This window comes from Papio anubis, chromosome 20 (genome assembly GCF_008728515.1).
Source record: "Papio anubis isolate 15944 chromosome 20, Panubis1.0, whole genome shotgun sequence".
Taxonomy (NCBI): Eukaryota; Metazoa; Chordata; class Mammalia; order Primates; family Cercopithecidae; genus Papio; species Papio anubis.
In genome coordinates, this window is record NC_044995.1 from 9,189,980 (window position 1) to 9,206,352 (window position 16,373).

Consider the following 16,373-nt stretch of genomic DNA (forward strand, 5'->3'; position numbering starts at 1 on the left):
AAGGGTCCGCTGGCATCTTGCTTCTTTAAGGTCCCAGAAGGATGGGGCGAAACGTGCAAATGATTTGGACTGAGGGGCCAGGTTCTCTTAAGTTTCCCTGAGGGACGCGGCCGCAAATGTAAATCGCCTGGACTGAGGGCGGGTCCAGGTTCTTTAGAGACGTCCCCTCAGGGGCGGGGCACACATGTATCACCAGGAAAGGGGCGGGGCACCATATGTAAATTACTTGGGGAGAGGCACACATGTAAATCACCCGGAAAGGGGCAGCACAAAAGGATCACCGGGAAAGGGGCAGGGCACGCATGTAAATCACCTAAAAAGGGATGGGGCACACATACAAATCACTTGGGAAGGGGAGAGGCACACATGTAAATAACCTAAAAGCGGGGCACACGTAAATCACCCGGAAAGGGGCGGGGCATTACATGTAAATTACCCTGAAAGGAGCGGAGAACACATGTAAATCACTTGGGAAAGGGAGAGGCACACATGTAACACACCTGAAATGGGCGGGGCACACGTAAATCACCCGGAAAGGGGCGGGGCACTACATGGAAATCACCTAAAAAGGGGCGAGGCACACGTAATCACCAGGAAAGGGGCGGGGCATTGCATGTAAATCACCCAGAAAGAGGCAATTCACACGTATCACCGGGAAAGGGGCGGGGCCAGGCTCCCAAGAGCTCCGGGAGACCGAGACGGCCGCAGCCTTTCCGGAGCTCGCTTTCCCGGCGCTGGGGGAGGGCGCAGCCGGGAAGTCCCAGAGCAGCGGTGTCAGGCTCTCCACGAGGGAAGGACGGGGCCAGAGTCCTCGCGAGGGCCCGGGGCGTGGTCCCCTGGGCTGGGCCGGAGCGCGGGCCGCTGACGTCACTGTCGGGTGAAGCTCGGTGCCTCCAAGCGGAGCCGCCCTCCGTACGGGGTGACCTGGTCTGCGCGGCGGGCGTGCCAGCTCCCCGCACCCATGGCAGCGGCCAGAGGACAGCCGGAGTTGCCGCAGGAAGCCCCCGCCACGGAACCCGCGCCCCCGCCGGCCTGCCGCTTCTTCCTGGAAGGCCGCTGCCGCTTCGGCGCCCGCTGCCGCCAGCCCCACCCTGGGGCGCCGGCGCCGCCTGACTGCGAGGCGCAGCCCGAGGCCGGGGCCAAGAAGCCGCCGCTGCGCACAGCCGCAGATGTCATCCAGCGCATCCGCTGGGACCCGCGCCTCGACCCCGCCGACTTCTCGGTGGGCTACGTCGACCGCTTTCTGGGCGTGCGCGAGGAGCCCTTCAGCGCCTTCTGCTGGGACGAGCCGCTGGCGGCGCTCGGGCCCGGCGTGCTGGCCGTGCCCCAGCACCGAGTGCGCTTCTTCCGCTTCCGCGGCCGCCTCGTGTGGGACCGCGCCTCGCGCACCGACCTCGTCTTCGGCTCTGGCTCGACGGCGGGACGCGGGCCCACCATCCTGGACGCGCTGGACAACGAGGGCGCCCACGGGGCGGCGGACGCCGAGTGGACACCGGCGGTGGCAGGGCAGGAGGCCCAGGCTGCCCCCGAGCGGGGGAGCACAGGGCCGCTCCGCACAGGGCACCAAGAGCCAGGCGTGGAGGAAGCCGGAGAGCTGGAGGCGGCCCAGGAGCACGCGCTGGGCGCAGCTGCCGATTTTGAACACTGGCCCCAAGAGGACGCCTCGCAGGAGTGACTGAGGCGGCACTGAAGCCAACAGCAGCCGCCAGGATCACATGGCTGCGAAGCAAGGAAGCACAGGCTCTGGCAGCCCCGGGGGGCCCCGCTGAGGAGACAGAAGCCGAGTGGGGTCCTGGGGCCTGGCCCGAGGACAAAGGGGCCCGCCTTAGTGTGCAGCCCCTCGCCAACCGCACCCCATTTTGTGGCCCTCATGGTGACCCAGCCTGGGCTACAAGCAGAAGTGACCAAGGCCCAGGAATACCTGGTCCACGTGGCCCCACACCGCGCCGACTTCCTGTGCCCACCCAGAACCTACACCTGCCACTGGCCCTGCTGCTACCGGCAGGCGCTGGGGAGGCGGCGGCTACCATCAGGTCTCTGAGACGATCCTCTTGCCCCTGGGGCTAAACACACCCCCTCAGCTGAGCTTTAGGGAGCTGGTCCTCCTGGGCCCTCATGTGCTCTGTGCCCACCCTCTCCCACACTGGAAGGCATGGCACAAATGCTGAGCCAGAGGCTGGAAGCCGAGGGGCTGAGAGTGCTACAGTCTCCAGGGCAGCTGCATCGACACCTCATCGTGGCCAAGGTGCCCCATGGTTCCCAAGTCCACCTCCCCAAGCTGGAATTCACCCTCAGCCAGGAAGCGGGGTGCCAGACCCTGCAGACACTCTGGCTGTGCCGTATGGCGAGGACACGGGGGCCTTTCCAGCCCCTGGCTGAGATCCCACTGGAGTGACACCCCCAAACCTCTGGAGGAGACAATGGATGCAAACAGCCCACACAGGAAGGACAAAGCGGGAGCGTGTGCTCTCTCTCTCTCTCTTTAATTTTGGTTTCTCTCAAGCTTCCAAATGGTGCTCAGTGCTCCAAGGAAAGGAAGGAAGGAAGGAAAGGGAGGGGAGAGGAGGGGAAGGGAAGGCAGAGGAGGAACATCTGGAAAAAAAGCAGCCTGACAGTCCAGCTGTTTGCAAACTCATAGCACATCCTCCAGTTACATGGCAGAAGAGGGAGGGAGGGAGGGCCAAAAAGAAAAGGGAAAGGAGGAAGAAAAATAACTTAAACACACACACAAAGAAAAGAGAAGGCAACATGACGTGAGCTGGTGATCCATGAAGGCAGGGAGGGAGGGGAACCATTTTACCTGTGCTGAACCAAGGGAGGAATGCGGGGAGGAGGGAAGGAAAGGGGAAAAAAAAATCAGAAGAGACATTGGGGCAGAGGGAGGAGGGGACACGGAGACAACTTTATACAACTTGAGACGAGGCGGCCCGGCCGGCGTGTCCTCAGTGCGGTGTGGCGGCGGAGGATCTGGTGCTGGTGGTGCTGGCACTTCAGGGTGGGGGGCCAAGGACGGGCACAGTCTCTAAGCAGCTCCCCTCACCCCAAACACGGAGGCCCCAAAGGGCTGGGAACAAGAGTCTGTGGCGAAGCAGGTGAGGCAGCAGGCGGTGGGCAGGCTTGCTGGATGCCCCCGCCGCAGGCGGGCACGGGCTGGACGGCCTGTCTTCTTTCCACTGGCCCCCCGGCATGGGATGGGCCAGGGCGCCGGGTCGGGTACCGGAGTGCAAGCTCGAAAGAGAGAGAGAGAAAACACTGAGACAGCATTAGTGGAGTGAAAGGCGGACACAGATGAGCCTGCAGACCATGCCCCCAACCCTCCGCTGCCCATCCCCTCCTCCCCAATCCCATCCCTCTGAGGCAAAAAATAAAAACGTAGAAAAATCTCTGTACAGACTCCCCGGTGGGAAAACGGGGGCAGGGATGGTGGCTCTTCCTGGAGCCCACTCCCCACAGATAAATTTACAACCCAAGTCCACGGCTCAAAAACAGAATCCGCAAAGGCAGCGCTGGGGGCTGCAGCCCCTGCCCCCGCCCCCTCCTCGCTGGGTGCTCAGAAGGCTGACAGCTGCGCCAGGCTGAGGCGGCAGTCGATGCTGGAGTTGTCCGGGCCCGTGTAGGCCAGGCCCAGGGGCTCTAGGAAGGCCCGGCAGGCGGCCTCGCCCTCGAAGGCCAGCTCGGCCTGCAGGTAGGAGACTGGCAGCGCAGGGCGGAAGCTATGGAGACAAGAGGAGAAGGTGATGAGGCGGGCGGGCGGGAGGGCAGGGGAGGGCCCCACGAGCGGGGAGGCCCCCCATTCGGGTACCCACAGGATTTCCTCAGCACAGTACCTGCTGGCTTCCCCACCCGCCTCCCAGCCTCCCCACCTCAGGGGCTTGGGGGGGCCCGGGGTGGGGTTAGTGGCCCCAGCCCCCAGCTGTGCCCCCCCTCGCCCTCACTTACCTGTGCAGGGGGCCAGGGAGGAGAGGGGACAGGCAGGGAAGGGCCCAGCGGGCTTCTCCGCTGGCTTAGGGGCAGGGGTCAGATGGAGGGAGCAACACGCGGCAGGGGATGGGGATGGCAGGGCTGCCAGGGCCACCGTGGGGACCCGGCCCTCGCTGCTTCCCCTGCCCTGCATTCCAGTGTCTTTGGGAAGCCAGGCACAGGGGCGCCGCCAGCACTCACCACTACATACTGAAAGCAGCCACTTCTGGCTGCTGTAAGCCACACTACTAAGCATCTAGCACGACCCAGGTCCTCAGAGCTCCCTGAACCCTCTTCCACAGGCGGTGCGCCCTACCCTTTCCACACACACAGGAACCAAGGCACCAAGTGAGGGGCACTAAGTCCTGGAACCCGCTTCTGCTCCAAAGCCAGAGCTTCATGGAGGCCCTGGGATCCGAGTCCACGCCATCTCCCAGTCTCGCTGGCAGGGCAGCGTCAGCCTCCTTGGGGGAAAGGTGCTGACACAATGAGGTCAATGACAGACTAGGGCCCCACCCACGAGGAGCCTCTCGGCTATGTTCCCAACCAAGGCCAATTAGGCATCGATTCACCAGGACGCTCCACCACAGGACCCTGTGCAGTCGGAAGCTTGAGAGCCGCCATTCATGGGGCCCATCATGGCAGCAGACTGGGCAGCCTCCTGCCTCTAACTTCCCAAGCTGGCATGGAGCTCTGGGCACGGCATCCCACATGCTCGTCTGCTCCTGTGACTCCTACCCTGGCTCAGCCTCTCCCTGAAGTTGGCTTAATCCACACTAGATTCCAGGATGAGTCTCCCAACCTCCAGGCTGACGATCCCTCCCTAGCTCCAAACTATGCTGTGGCTATGACCTCAACCAGAGGGCCACCTGGCCAGGCACTCAAGCCTCTCCAGTCTACTGGTCAACCTCTTCGACCAGAATTTCTCCACCTCGGCAAGACTGACCTCTGGGCCCCAGTGGCAGTGGTGGGGCTGCATACCTGGCCTCAGCACCCCTGGCCTCCACTCACTAGATGCCAAGAGCATCCCCTTGCTGTGACAACCGAAAACCTCTCTTGACATTGCCCAGCGTCGCCTGGGCACCTCAATCACCAGACAGAACCATGCGTCTAAACGTGAGTCAAGCAACTGTCCCCTACCCACAGCGAGCCAAGAGCAATGTCTAGTGAACAAAGGACACTGCAGGGGCCTGGCCTGACCAGGGGCCTTTGGCACCGCACCCAGTGTGGCCTCATCGCAGGCGTCTCCCTAAGTGTTTCTGGTGCTCTCCAAGGAGCTGCGTGGGACAGGGCCTTGTCCTGTTAGACCAGAGACTGCCTGGATGGCCTCTATGGCGGGAGCACAGCGACAAGCTGAGAAACAGCGACCTCAGGGTTCGGAGGAAGCCCAGAGCGCGGAGTGAACTGGGGGATCCAGGCAGGAGAGAACAGGAGGAAGAGACGCACAGACGGGGTGGAAAAGAGGCCCCAGAGGCAGTGAGCTGGGAACAGTGGGGAGGCGGGGAGGAGTGACCCGGAACACAGAGGTGGCCAAGAAGGAAAGCAAGAGGAACTGGAGAGGGGAGGGCTGAATGGAGAAAGATGGGGGAGCAAGGACCAGGAGAAGGGTCGGAGGCTAGGGGAGGCCTGCGGCCAGGAGCTGGTCTGAGAGGTGGTGTGAGGCAGAAGGATGGGAAGAGCAAGGGCAGAAGGGAGCTTGGCATCACATACGTTTTGATCATGGCTTTGAGGGCGACCTTGCGTTCCCGATCTGCAAACTTGTCCACGAGGTAGCCAGACATGCAGGGTGCATGGCAGTAGAGCCGGAAAAAGCGGTGGTAGTTGCCCAGGGCCCAGGCTGTCCTTAATGCCAAGGCGTGGGCCACGCAAGGATCTGCCTTCAGTTCTCGGGTGAGGTATGCCAGCTCCGTGGTGATGTCTAGCGCCAAGACAAAGAGGGTCAAGTCAGCAGGGCTCAACCCTGGGCACCACGGCCTCCGTCCCAGGGACTGGGCCTCACCTCCCGAGTTCTTGGTGAAGATGTAGTAGAGGATTCGGTAGGCAGTAAACTCGCCCACGTTGCCAGGCAAGTTCTCGGCGTACAGCGACTTGAGCTGCGTCTGGCACTGGTTAAACTCTTCATGGTCACCCTGCAAGGCAGAGGCATGGAGGGAGGAGAGCAGAGTGAGGGTGCTGAGGGCAGAAGAGCAGCAGGAAAGGGGCTGGGGAGGCCCGCAGAGGCCAGCTCACCTTCTCCAAAGCGATCCGGGCGTGGGTCTCATACACCTCCACCGTGAACTCGGTGCGGATGCCCTGCACCTGGGGCCACGGGGCGAGAACAAGAGTCACAAGGAGCGGGAGGCAGGACTGGCTGAGGCCAGGCCCTTCCCAGCACGAGACTCACCGTCAGATCCTGCCGGATCGACTTCATCTGCTCGCAGGCAAACGCGTAGTCCTGCTTCTCTTTCCAGTGGGACTTCACCATGCACAGCGATTTTTTCAAAACCTGGAAAAGGAAACTGAATTAGCACTCGGAGTACAGCTCAGGTCCAGTAGGCAAGGGTTTCCACTGATTTGGTAGGAGAGTTGCAACATTAAGGAAAAAAACAACAAAAAAAGGCCGGACGCAGTGGCTCACGCCTGTAATCTCAGCACTCTGGGAGGCCAAGGCAGGTGGATCATCTGATGTCAGGAGTTTGAGACCAGCCTGGCCAACATGGTGAAACCCCGTCTCTACTGAAAATACAAAAATTAGCCGGGTGTGGTGGTGCACGCCTGTAATCCCAGCCACTGAGGAGGCTGAGGCAGGAGAATCGCGTGAAGCCAGGGAACGGAGGTTGCAGTGAGCCAAGATCACGCTACTGTACTCCAGCTTGGGCAACAAAGCAAGACTCTCTCCCCCACCAATTAAAAAAAAAAGAGAAAAAACACACCAGACATGGGTTAAGAGTGGCCACCCCACACCCATTTCCCCGTAAGCACACGGCTGTTCACACGTTCTGCAGCAGAACAGTGAGGACGCAAACCCTGGGAAGCACAGCCCCCCGTGCCCCACAGCCCACGGGCCTGGGAGAAGGCTCTGTGCTCCCTGTCACCTAAGCCAGGGACCATGGCCCAGAGGGCAAGCGATTCGCCGGCCAAGCTGCACACCCACCATGCAGGATCCGGGGCAGCAGTGTGCCTTCGCGCTCCTCTCAGAACGCAGACCGGCCGAGGCTTCCCTGGCCGGGCTTCCCCTGCCATACCAGAGCCCCCATGTGGCCTCTGCCACCCTCCCTGGCTCGGCTCTCCAAGTCCTGAGCCAGCAGGGCCTCACAGAGCAGAACTGCCCAGCCCAGCCGGGCACTTACTGCCACAGGGCGCACGGTGGACGGGTCGGGGGCACAGGTGAGGCGCAGGTAGTGCTTGGTGATGTCAGGGCAGGTGCCCACGATCTGCAGCTCCTGCCAGTCAGGGTCGGCCCCGCTGCTCTCCAGGCTGCTCATCTGCAGCACCAGGGGCTCGAGGCGCAGACGGCGGGAGTGTCCATGCTGGAAGCGAGCTGCCCGCTTCTGCTTCTTCAGCTCGCGCTCGGGGTCCTCGCACTCCAGCGCCGCCATCTTCTTTCGACTGCGCTTGGTGGAAGCCAGATCATGCCTAGGAAGGGGTGAAGGCAGTTGAGCGGGACGGGTGTCTCCAGCCACCCTACAGCCTCGCCTCTTTGGCAGCTGGCCATCCACCTGTCTAGCCTCTTCCTCCTTCTCCCACAGGTCCCCAGTACCCTCCTCCACCCTGGCCTGTGTCTCAAGCCCCTACCCAGTCTCACCTCTTCCCACGCTGCGCCCTGCCTCGGCCCCGATCCATATGGGCCCCTCGACCGCCCCGGCCCTTAGGGGGCGGGTTCCTGCGGCCCACAGGGTGACACTCGTTTCCTGAGTAGGAACTGTCGGAGTCTGAGTGGGAGTCACTGCAGGAAGAAGCAGGAAGATCAGGCCTGAAACGCCCCTCCCCCACACACCCCCACCCCAGCCCGGAGCCTCAGTACCTTCTGCGGAAGTGGCGGGTTGGGGACCTGGAGGAGGAGCGGGAGCGGGAGTCTGTGCTGGACGAAGAGCTGTTGTCCTTCATGAAGACATTGCGGTTGCCAAACTTGGTGAAGCTGTTGCCCCGGGCTCGACCAGCACCCCCAGCCCCCGGCGTCCCTCGCTGGGACGGGGCACCCCCGCCCCTAGTCGCTGAGCCCGCCCCTCTAGGAGGGTGAAGGCTGCTAGGGGCCTCCCACCGCTTCTTCTTAGGGCTCTCGGCCACAGGCTCCCGGGTCAACCTGAGGATACAGCAGGGCAGGGCATTACCATCCCCGCCAGACACGGGCAGGACAGCCAATACCACCTCCCTCAATCTACCAACCTACCTCCGAAAGGAAAGGCACTTACCCCAGGCGGCTCAGCTATTACGGTGCAGAAATGAAATACAAACCCAGGTTTTCTGTGTCCAGAGGGTGCGCTTAACCACTAAGCAATGCACACCTCTGCAGCATCCATGGTCCCCACCCCACCCACTGGCCTCCCTCCAACCAGGACTTCATTCCCCTGGGAGCCAACTTTCCAGTTCATTTCTCTTTGGAACTCCTGGTACCTGGGACCCCCAACTCTCCTACTTCCATACCCAGCCCGTGCCTCGCACAGCACCACCCTCCCACCTACGTCCCCCACCCACACTAACCCTGGCAGGGGCTCCCGGCTCCAGTCAATGGTATAGGCCGAGCCGTCCTGCAGCCGCGCCTGCAGCACCTCCTTGAGCAGCTTTTCCGTGCGGTCCTTGTCCTCCTCCGACTCACAGGCGGTGAAGCAGCGCTCCACATACTCTTTCATGTCCTGGGGCCAGTCGTCGGGCTTCCCAGACAGGTTCCCCCGGGCAGAGGACCCACTGCGGGAGGACAGATGAGGGGCTCGGTTGTAGAGAATTCCCAAACTCAGAAGACTATCCCCAGCACCACTCTGAGCCGACACACAGCGGGACACAGTCCCCATGCTCTCCTTCTGTCTCCTTCAGTGCTCACAGCAACCCCCAAGGGAGGGTCCTTCTCCCCTTTCCAGAGGTGCACACTGAGGCTCGGGGTGGCAGCTGGCCAGTGGCACTGGACCACAGACGCTGAGTGCAGTGTGCGGGGCTGTGACGGGGCAAGTGGGCAGACGTCACCTGTGGTTCTGAGCTTTCTCAGGGTTGGGCTGGGGGCCGAAGCCGCCGTGCTGGCCCTCTGCGTTGGAGCCAAAGCTCTGGGTGGTGACAGCAAACGGTCGCTTCTGGATGTTGAACTTGAGACCTCCAGTTCCAGGGGCTGCTGTGAGGGCAGCAAAAGCTAGAGTTAGGCCCTTCCCCAGCACATCCAGAGGTCCCCAGGGGACAGCAGGATGTGGAAATGCAGGGAGGAGCGGTCAGGTTCTAGAGGAGGGCTCCAGCACACACGTGCTGGTCCAAAGCAGCCCCACCCCAAGCCTGGCGATCACAACACCCAGAAATAAGGAGCAGCACACACCATATGCCTCACACCTAGGAGCTCTGTAAGGGCCCCAACCCCTCGAGCCTCCACACGGCTTTGCCGACTTACGTTTCATGCGGTTCCACAGTTGTTGGCCCTTCTTGGGCTTGGCAGGTTCAGTGTAGCTGTGTGGCCCATAGGCCTGGCCTGTGGCGGGCCCCGCCTGGCTGTGCTGTGTGGCTGGAGCTGTCCCAGGCTGAGGGCCACTGTTCAGCGTGTGAGCCCCATGCGGGGGATTTGAGGGCTGAGGGGGCTGAGCCGACGGCAGCTGCTGAGGGGGAGCCTGGTAGGACATGCCCTCATCCATGCCGGGGACTGGGGGCTGCAGAAGGAAGCAGGCGCTAAGCACGGGAGGCAGATTCGGGAGCTGGCGAGTGGCACTCAGCCCTCACCATGAGGACACAGTGGTCACAGCACTCGACCCTCCTGTGACCTTCCCACACGTGCTCATTCGAGTCCTCAGTAGCTCTCTGAGGTTAACATTTGTTAACAATCCTTTTCACAGCTGACAAGTCTCCAGCTCAGAGACTAAGCAACTTCCCAGGGCCCTGAGCTATGAAGCAGCAGCTGGCAGCGTCTCAATGCTGGAGTAACAGCCACCGACAACACACCCACTCCAGCGTTGCCATGTGAGCACACACACTCATAGAGCACGAGGACGAGGCCGCCATCCTTCCCGCTTCCCAGAGCGGACCGAGATGCGCACGTAATTACACCGGGGTGGGCACGCTGGGATTCAAACCCAGGCCTACCTGCCTCCTATGCACTAGCCCGGCCATCCCTCCAAGCTGCACCTTAAATGCAAAACCCAACCCGTGTGCGTGACCACACTGCGGAAAAAGACGTCTTTCAACATCTCAGGTCTGGCCTTGGCTCGGCCTCAAACCCACCCTAGGTTCAAACACTATGCTTTGTCCTCCTCATTTTCAGACCAGGAGTTGCTTCAAAGGAAAAAAGCAGTTTAGGGAGCACAGGCCATTCCTCATTGACAGCTCATTCAAAAATCTACATTTCCTCTGCTTGAGCACGGCATGGGAACTGGGCTAGGGTGTTACCTGGTTCAGAGTCCCTTGGTGCTGGGGTGCGGATGGCTGCTGGGGTGTGGCTGAGCCATAGGAGCTGGCCATCCCATACTGGGAAGGGGAGCCGTAGCTCTGGTACATGCTCTGCAAAGGTGCAGGGAGGGAGGGTTTAGTGGGAGGCCTGCCCTTTCCACTTCCCCAGCCCACTCAGGAACTACACCAGCCATGGCCCTCTACCGATCCCTCACCCCTTTCTCTCTCCACTACATTAATGCACCACACCCCCTCATCTACTAAAAAAAGAAAAACCTCTATCAATCCCGCATCTCACTTAGCTAGTTCTCAGAAAAATATAATCAACAATACTGAGTGCCAACTTTTCTAAGCACCACGACGAACAGTAAGAAGGAAAACCCATGAACTAATGAAGCTTGTGCCTGAATTACATGCCCGGCTGTAAACATCAATATATAATATATCCAGCAATAAGAATCATGAACAACAAAAAGGCAAAGAAAGGGAGAGAGACAGGCTGCAAGGCAGGAATGCTACTTTCAATCAGTGTCAGGCAGAGGCTCTCTGAAGGCGGCATCTGAGCAGAGACCTCCAAGAGGCGGCAACACAGGGAGCACTGCAGCCAGGGCAAAGCAAGAGCAGGCCTGGCAGGGGCGAGCATCAAGGAGGTCTCCGCTTTGATGGCCATGGCAGAATAAGCATGAGGAGAGAAGGGACCAGAACCAGGTACGTAGGACCTTGTGGCTCATGGTGAGGACCTTGGAATGCACCTCATGGGCAAGTAGAGGGTTTCTGAGCAGTCATCACCGCTATCTCCAGTCCATCCACCACCGGGCCCCATCCCGGCAGACTCCGCCCCGCCCCACCCCGCCGGCTGGGCACTCACCATGGGATAGTAGTAGCTGTAGGGGTAGGCATAGTTGTACTGCTGGTACCACTGGTAGTACTGCTGCTGCTGCAAAGCTGAGGCTTCTGCCTGGGACACGTACTGTGGAAACAGAGAGGCACACGTGCTGTCAGCAGCCCAAATCCACAGGCGGCCCCCAAAGCACAAGCCTGTTGTTTACTGGTGGGTAATTGCCAAGGGATGAAACTGGGTTCATGTATCTGCAAAGTGAGCCACCGTCTCCACCATGAGACTCACGGACGTTAGAGACCAGGGACATGGGCATGGCCTCCCTCTTCAGAACCACATCACACCCTAGATTCCTCAAGGAAACAGAACTTTTCCGTTCAGACTTAGATACCCTGGAACATCTTTTTATGTTTCCCCTCAGAGCACCCCGTCCGAATGATACAAGAGGACGCCAGACTGTCTCTCTCCCACGACCACTGGCTCAGGGTACCCCAGCCCCATGTCCTTCTCACTTGTGCACTGGCCACAGGCCCATTGCTGCTGGACTTGGCAGAGCTGCCGGCGGCTCCTGACTTGCTGATGCTGGCCAGGGCCTGGCGGGCCTTCTCCCACTCCGGGTTCTCGTGCATTGGCGTCTCCATGCCATTCTCTCGGCCTGCCCCAGCCACCATGCTGTACTGAGAAGACCTGCAGAGAGAGGACCTCAAGTCACACCTGTTCTCCCCACTGTACACAGGTGGGCAAGTTGGGAGGCAAATTCCAGTCCCTGGATCCCCAATCTAACTGTTACTACCTATCTAAGCCTAAGTTTTCTAATCTGTACTATGCTGATAAAGGGTTTCTGCTTCAGAGTCTTCTGGGAGGGATAAATGAGATCACCCACTTAAGGTACTTATCCCAGAGCCTGGCACACAGGACTTGTTAAAACCAAACAAACAAAATTAACAGAACCCACAGAACTGAACACAGGCCCTGGCACCTCCTAGGGCTATGTCTTTCATGAATCAAGGAATTCCGTCTGACATCACCCCAGTCGGCAGGTTATCACACTATTTTGAGAAAAAATAAGGAATTTGCAGAAAAACAAATAAATGAGTGTCTATTGAGTGTTGGGAACCTGCCTCCTAATTATACTTGCTTGAATGAATCATCACAATTCTGCAAAGCAAGCACTGTACTGTGAAAAATGAAAGCTCCAAGAGGTAAGGCTTGCCCCTCTCCACACAACCGAATGCTTCCCTCTGTGTTTGCCTCAACACCACCCCCAATCACAGGGATTGTGGTATCACTTCCCCTAAGGCCACGTGAGGTCCCACCCCAGAGGATAGCACTGGGTCTTGCTTCCTCTTCCTCCCGACCGGCCTCCATCCCTCTCGCCTCACTAACCAATCTGTGCTACGTTGATCACCCACGTTGGCCGCCATCTGGACCTTGGGGTATAAGGGGTGGACCTCGGGAGCCAGACTGCTTTTTCACTGTCTATGAGAAAAAGAATGAGTTAGGGAGACTTAAGGCGGAGCTAAAAACATGTCACAAAGTGGGGAGGAACAGTAGATGGACTCACGAGAAGCCAAGTAGAAAAGGGGAGGCTGACAGAGAAGCCACTGGGGTCAAGGATCTGAAGAGTTCTGGGTGTGGACTAAAAAGGCTGGAGTATGAGGAGAAGCCCCTGGCCGCTTTGTAGTGCTCCAGGTGGAAAACGAAGGATTTGGAAACAGGGAAGCCAGAACAGACTTCCCAAAGGGAAGGAGAAGGGTCTGAAATCCATGTGAGCAAAAAGAGGGTGTGATGAAAGGTCGAGAGGGTGGGAGTGCCTCCACCAAGGGGAAAAGTTCTAAAAAAAAATTCTAGGGGCCAGGTGTGGTGGCTCACGCCTGTAATCCCAGCACTTTGGGAGGCCGAGGCAGGCGGGTCACCTGAGGTCAGGAGTTCGAGACCAGCCTAACCAACATGGACTAACCCCGTCTCTACTAAAAATACAAAATTAGCTGGGCATGGTGGCACATGCTTGTAATCCCAGCTACTAGGGAGGCTGAGGCAGGAGAATCGCTTCAACACGGGAGGCAGACGGCAGTGAGTTGAGATTGCACACCACTGCTCTTCAGCCTGGGCAGCAAGAGCGAAACTGTCTCCAAAAAAAAAAAAAAAAAAAAAAAATTCTAGGGAATATGGGTTGTGAAAGGAACCTGAACCAAGAGAACAGATGCTATAATGAGAAGAGTCTGAGGGAACCCTTAAGGCTGAGAGGGTGGAAAGGTTTCCGAGAACTCTAAAAAAGACAATGCCGACGTGAACCCCAACGTGAAGAAACGGGTTCTTAGCACCGAGAGACTGATTTCAAACAGGTCTCTGAAGGGCAGTAAGGAGACCGACGTGGGAGTCCTCAGTGGGACTACCCCTGCCTGCTTCCACGGGAGGTTCCCGGAAGCAGGGGTAGGGCTGGGAGAGAAAAGGGATCACCTTGGTTGGGTGTCTGGACATAAAGCTTTGGGAATGCCAAAGAAGACCCAAAACATGTTCAAGGAATTAAGAGTGGGGTTGAGAGAACTGGAAGGAAAGTGGAGTGTCTCCGGGGCGAGGACGGCGAAGCCTAAACTCCCGCGAGGGAGTAACCGATAAGTAGGATAATGAATCCCGCAGGAGAACCGGAATTCTCCCAAGTTGACGGGATAGGAACAGGAGTCTGGAGCTGTGGAAAAGCCCTAGAAACGCAAAGGCTTAACTTAAACAGGACACAGGGCGTGAGTGGAGACGAGGGATCGTGCCGGGGACACAGGAAAAGGCGCCCCCGGGCAGAACGGAGATCAGAAATAAGGTCAGGAGTTGGGGGCTGGGGAGAGGACTCCAGGACGGGTCTCAAGAACGGGAACAGGCACCAGACGTGAAGCCTGGGGTCCCGGGAGCACCTGGCCGTCCCGCAGGCTGGGCGAAGGCAAAGGAGGACGCCGGGTGGAGGAGGCCGCCCGGATCCCCAAAGACTGGCCACGGAACCACTGCCCAGGCCGCGCCTGCGCACCACGCCCCAGAAAGACTCGCTGGAGTCGCCCGTCGCCCGGGGCAACACCCCGTCAATGGAGAGTGAGGGGCGCGCCCCGGGGCCCCAAGAACTCCGAGGGAGAGGGACGGGGAGTGGAAGACTACGGCGCACGCGCGCTAGTCCCCGAACGCGCGCCCCCAGGCCCGGTGCGCAGGCGCAGTGGCTGCCCCCTGCCCCGCCACACCCTGTCGACGCTCGCGCGCGGCGTCTGCTGCTGCGACAGCCGAGAAGGCCTCGGGGCTCGCGGGACACTAGACCGAAAGGAGATGCTATCCCCGCCCGCCTGCTCGCCCGCCGCTCCCCTTACCAACCAGGACCCTTCGCTGCAGGGACACGCCAACAACCACCCAGGCGATTACCAACACGGCCACGACACAGCTCGGCCACCCGGCTGGCTCTGGTCTTCTTTGGCTTCGACGTTCTGACCGCGGCGTCCTGACGTCACGCGGCGGCCTCGCCCCGCCTCGCTCGGCCCTGCACAGCCAATGACCGCCACGAGCTACGCTTGAGCCCGCCCTCCCGCCCACGCACTTACGCATGAGCGTTTTAAGGCAGGCCGGAAGTCTGGGTGGGGACGGTGGCCCCGAGGGGACAAATGAGGCCGCATTAGCTGTTTTTGCCTCCCACGCAGCCCCGTTTTGTTGTTGTTGTTGTTCTCGTTCTCCGAGACGGGGTATTGCTCTTGCTCTGTCATCCGCCAGGATGGAGTGCAGTGGCGCGATCACGGCTCACTGCAACCTCCGCCTCCCGGGTTCAAGCAATTCTCCTGCCTCAGTCTCCAGAGTAGCTGGGATTACAGGCGCGCGCCACTATACCCGGCTAATTTTTGTATTTTTAGTAAAGACGGGGTTTCACCATGTTGGCCAGGCTGGTCTCGAACTCCTAACCTCGTGATCCGTCCGCCTCAGCCTCCCAAGTGCTGGGATTACGGGCGTGAGCCACCGCGCCCGGCCGCAACCTTGTTTTGACTGAGTCAGTGGGAGCCATTACTGTTCCTCCATGTACACTGGCGTGACAAGAGTTCCGGGATTCTCCACAGCACCGTGATGTGGAAGCCCTGGGGAGAGAATGATAAAGAAAGGGGGTGAGGAACAGCTCCCCCCGGAAGAGCGGGCTTCCCTAGTCAATGAATCTGGAAGGGCGCAGTGGAGGGGGCGCGGCGAGTTCAGATGGATGGAGGCTGGAAGCTGGCGCGCTTGCAGGGCGCTGGGGTGGAAGCGTGTGGGGTCACAGGTGTGTAAGGGTGGGCGCGGAGCGGACCCCCAGAGGTCACTGAGGTCAGGCTGAGACATTGGACCAAATCTGTACATAGGCATTTCTCTGAACTCCGCGCCACCTGTTTCCATCCAGGACTCGGATACAAATTATCCAGTCCGCTGCAGGGACCGGTCACTGTGTCACAGTAAGTGGTAGGATTTAAGAGGCAGTTTTCCTCCTTATTTTGTACCATTATGAACTTGTAGCTTGAAAAGCACATACCATTTTCATAACTACGTATTATTTTGTTAATGCTAGCATAGATCTTTTTCTGTGTGTGGTGGGGGGTCGTTTTCTTTTGTTTGTTTTTGTTTTTGTTTGGGTTTTGTTTTTTGGTTTTTGGTTTTGGTTTTGGTTTTTTTTTTTTTTTTGGTACCAAACTTTTTGTTCCGGAATAATTTTGGATTTATTCAAAACCTTGCCAAGGCCGGGCGCGGTGGCTCACACCTGTAATCCCAACACTTTGGGAGGCCGAGGTGGGTGGATCACCTGAGGTCAGGAGTTCAAGATCAGCCTGGCCTGGCCGACATGGTGCAGTCTTGTCTCTACTAAAAATACAAAAATTAGCTGGGCGTGGTGACGCGTGCGCCTGTAATCCCATCTGCTCTGGAGGCGGAGGCAGGAGAATCGCTTGAACCCAGGAGGCCGAGGTTGCAGTGAGCCAGGGTTACGCCATTGCACTCCAGCCTGGGCGACAAGAGTGAAACTCTTGTCTCAAAAAAAAGAAAA

The 16,373-nt window shown here is 59.2% G+C and overlaps 2 protein-coding genes across 7 annotated transcripts; one reads left to right on the forward strand and one right to left on the reverse strand.

Annotated features, from left to right (window-relative positions):
- The first annotated feature begins 961 nt into the window (after positions 1 to 961).
- On the forward strand, positions 962 to 1,675 carry LENG9 (leukocyte receptor cluster member 9). Its single transcript, NM_001168882.1, is given in 1 exon segment — positions 962 to 1,675. A coding segment is annotated over 1 exon segment (714 nt).
- Positions 1,676 to 2,466: 791 nt separating this feature from the next.
- Positions 2,467 to 15,555, reverse strand: LENG8 (leukocyte receptor cluster member 8). Of its 6 annotated transcripts, XM_003916091.5 has the most exons (16): positions 14,695 to 15,555; positions 12,737 to 12,829; positions 11,863 to 12,037; positions 11,381 to 11,482; positions 10,513 to 10,623; positions 9,527 to 9,779; positions 9,118 to 9,259; positions 8,641 to 8,844; positions 7,964 to 8,242; positions 7,745 to 7,885; positions 7,290 to 7,575; positions 6,344 to 6,445; positions 6,190 to 6,258; positions 5,960 to 6,089; positions 5,671 to 5,878; positions 2,467 to 3,713 (listed from the first exon to the last, which is right to left on the reverse strand). In XM_003916091.5, the coding sequence occupies exons 2-16, from the start codon at positions 12,772 to 12,774 to the stop codon at positions 3,551 to 3,553; spliced, it is 2,403 nt and encodes an 800-aa protein (XP_003916140.1). In that variant the 5' UTR covers positions 12,775 to 12,829; positions 14,695 to 15,555; the 3' UTR covers positions 2,467 to 3,550. The 6 variants fall into 6 exon arrangements, with proteins under 6 accessions (XP_003916140.1, XP_017808156.2, XP_009193572.2 ...); XM_017952667.3 differs by lacking the exon at positions 2,467 to 3,713 and having other exon boundaries at positions 4,947 to 5,878; XM_009195308.4 differs by lacking the exon at positions 2,467 to 3,713 and having other exon boundaries at positions 4,947 to 5,878; positions 14,747 to 14,855.
- Positions 15,556 to 16,373: the final 818 nt, after the last annotated feature.

Coding starts and splice junctions, on each gene's coding strand:
- LENG8 (XM_017952667.3), bottom strand. CDS start 12,774: ATGGCGGCCAACGTGGGTGATCAACGTAGCACAGATTG. Junction 8,243..8,640: donor AGCCGGGAGCCCCTGCCAGG/GTTAGTGTGGGT, acceptor CTGTATCCTCAG/GTTGACCCGGGAGCCTGTGG. Junction 7,886..7,963: donor ACCCGCCACTTCCGCAGAAG/GTACTGAGGCTC, acceptor TTCTTCCTGCAG/TGACTCCCACTCAGACTCCG.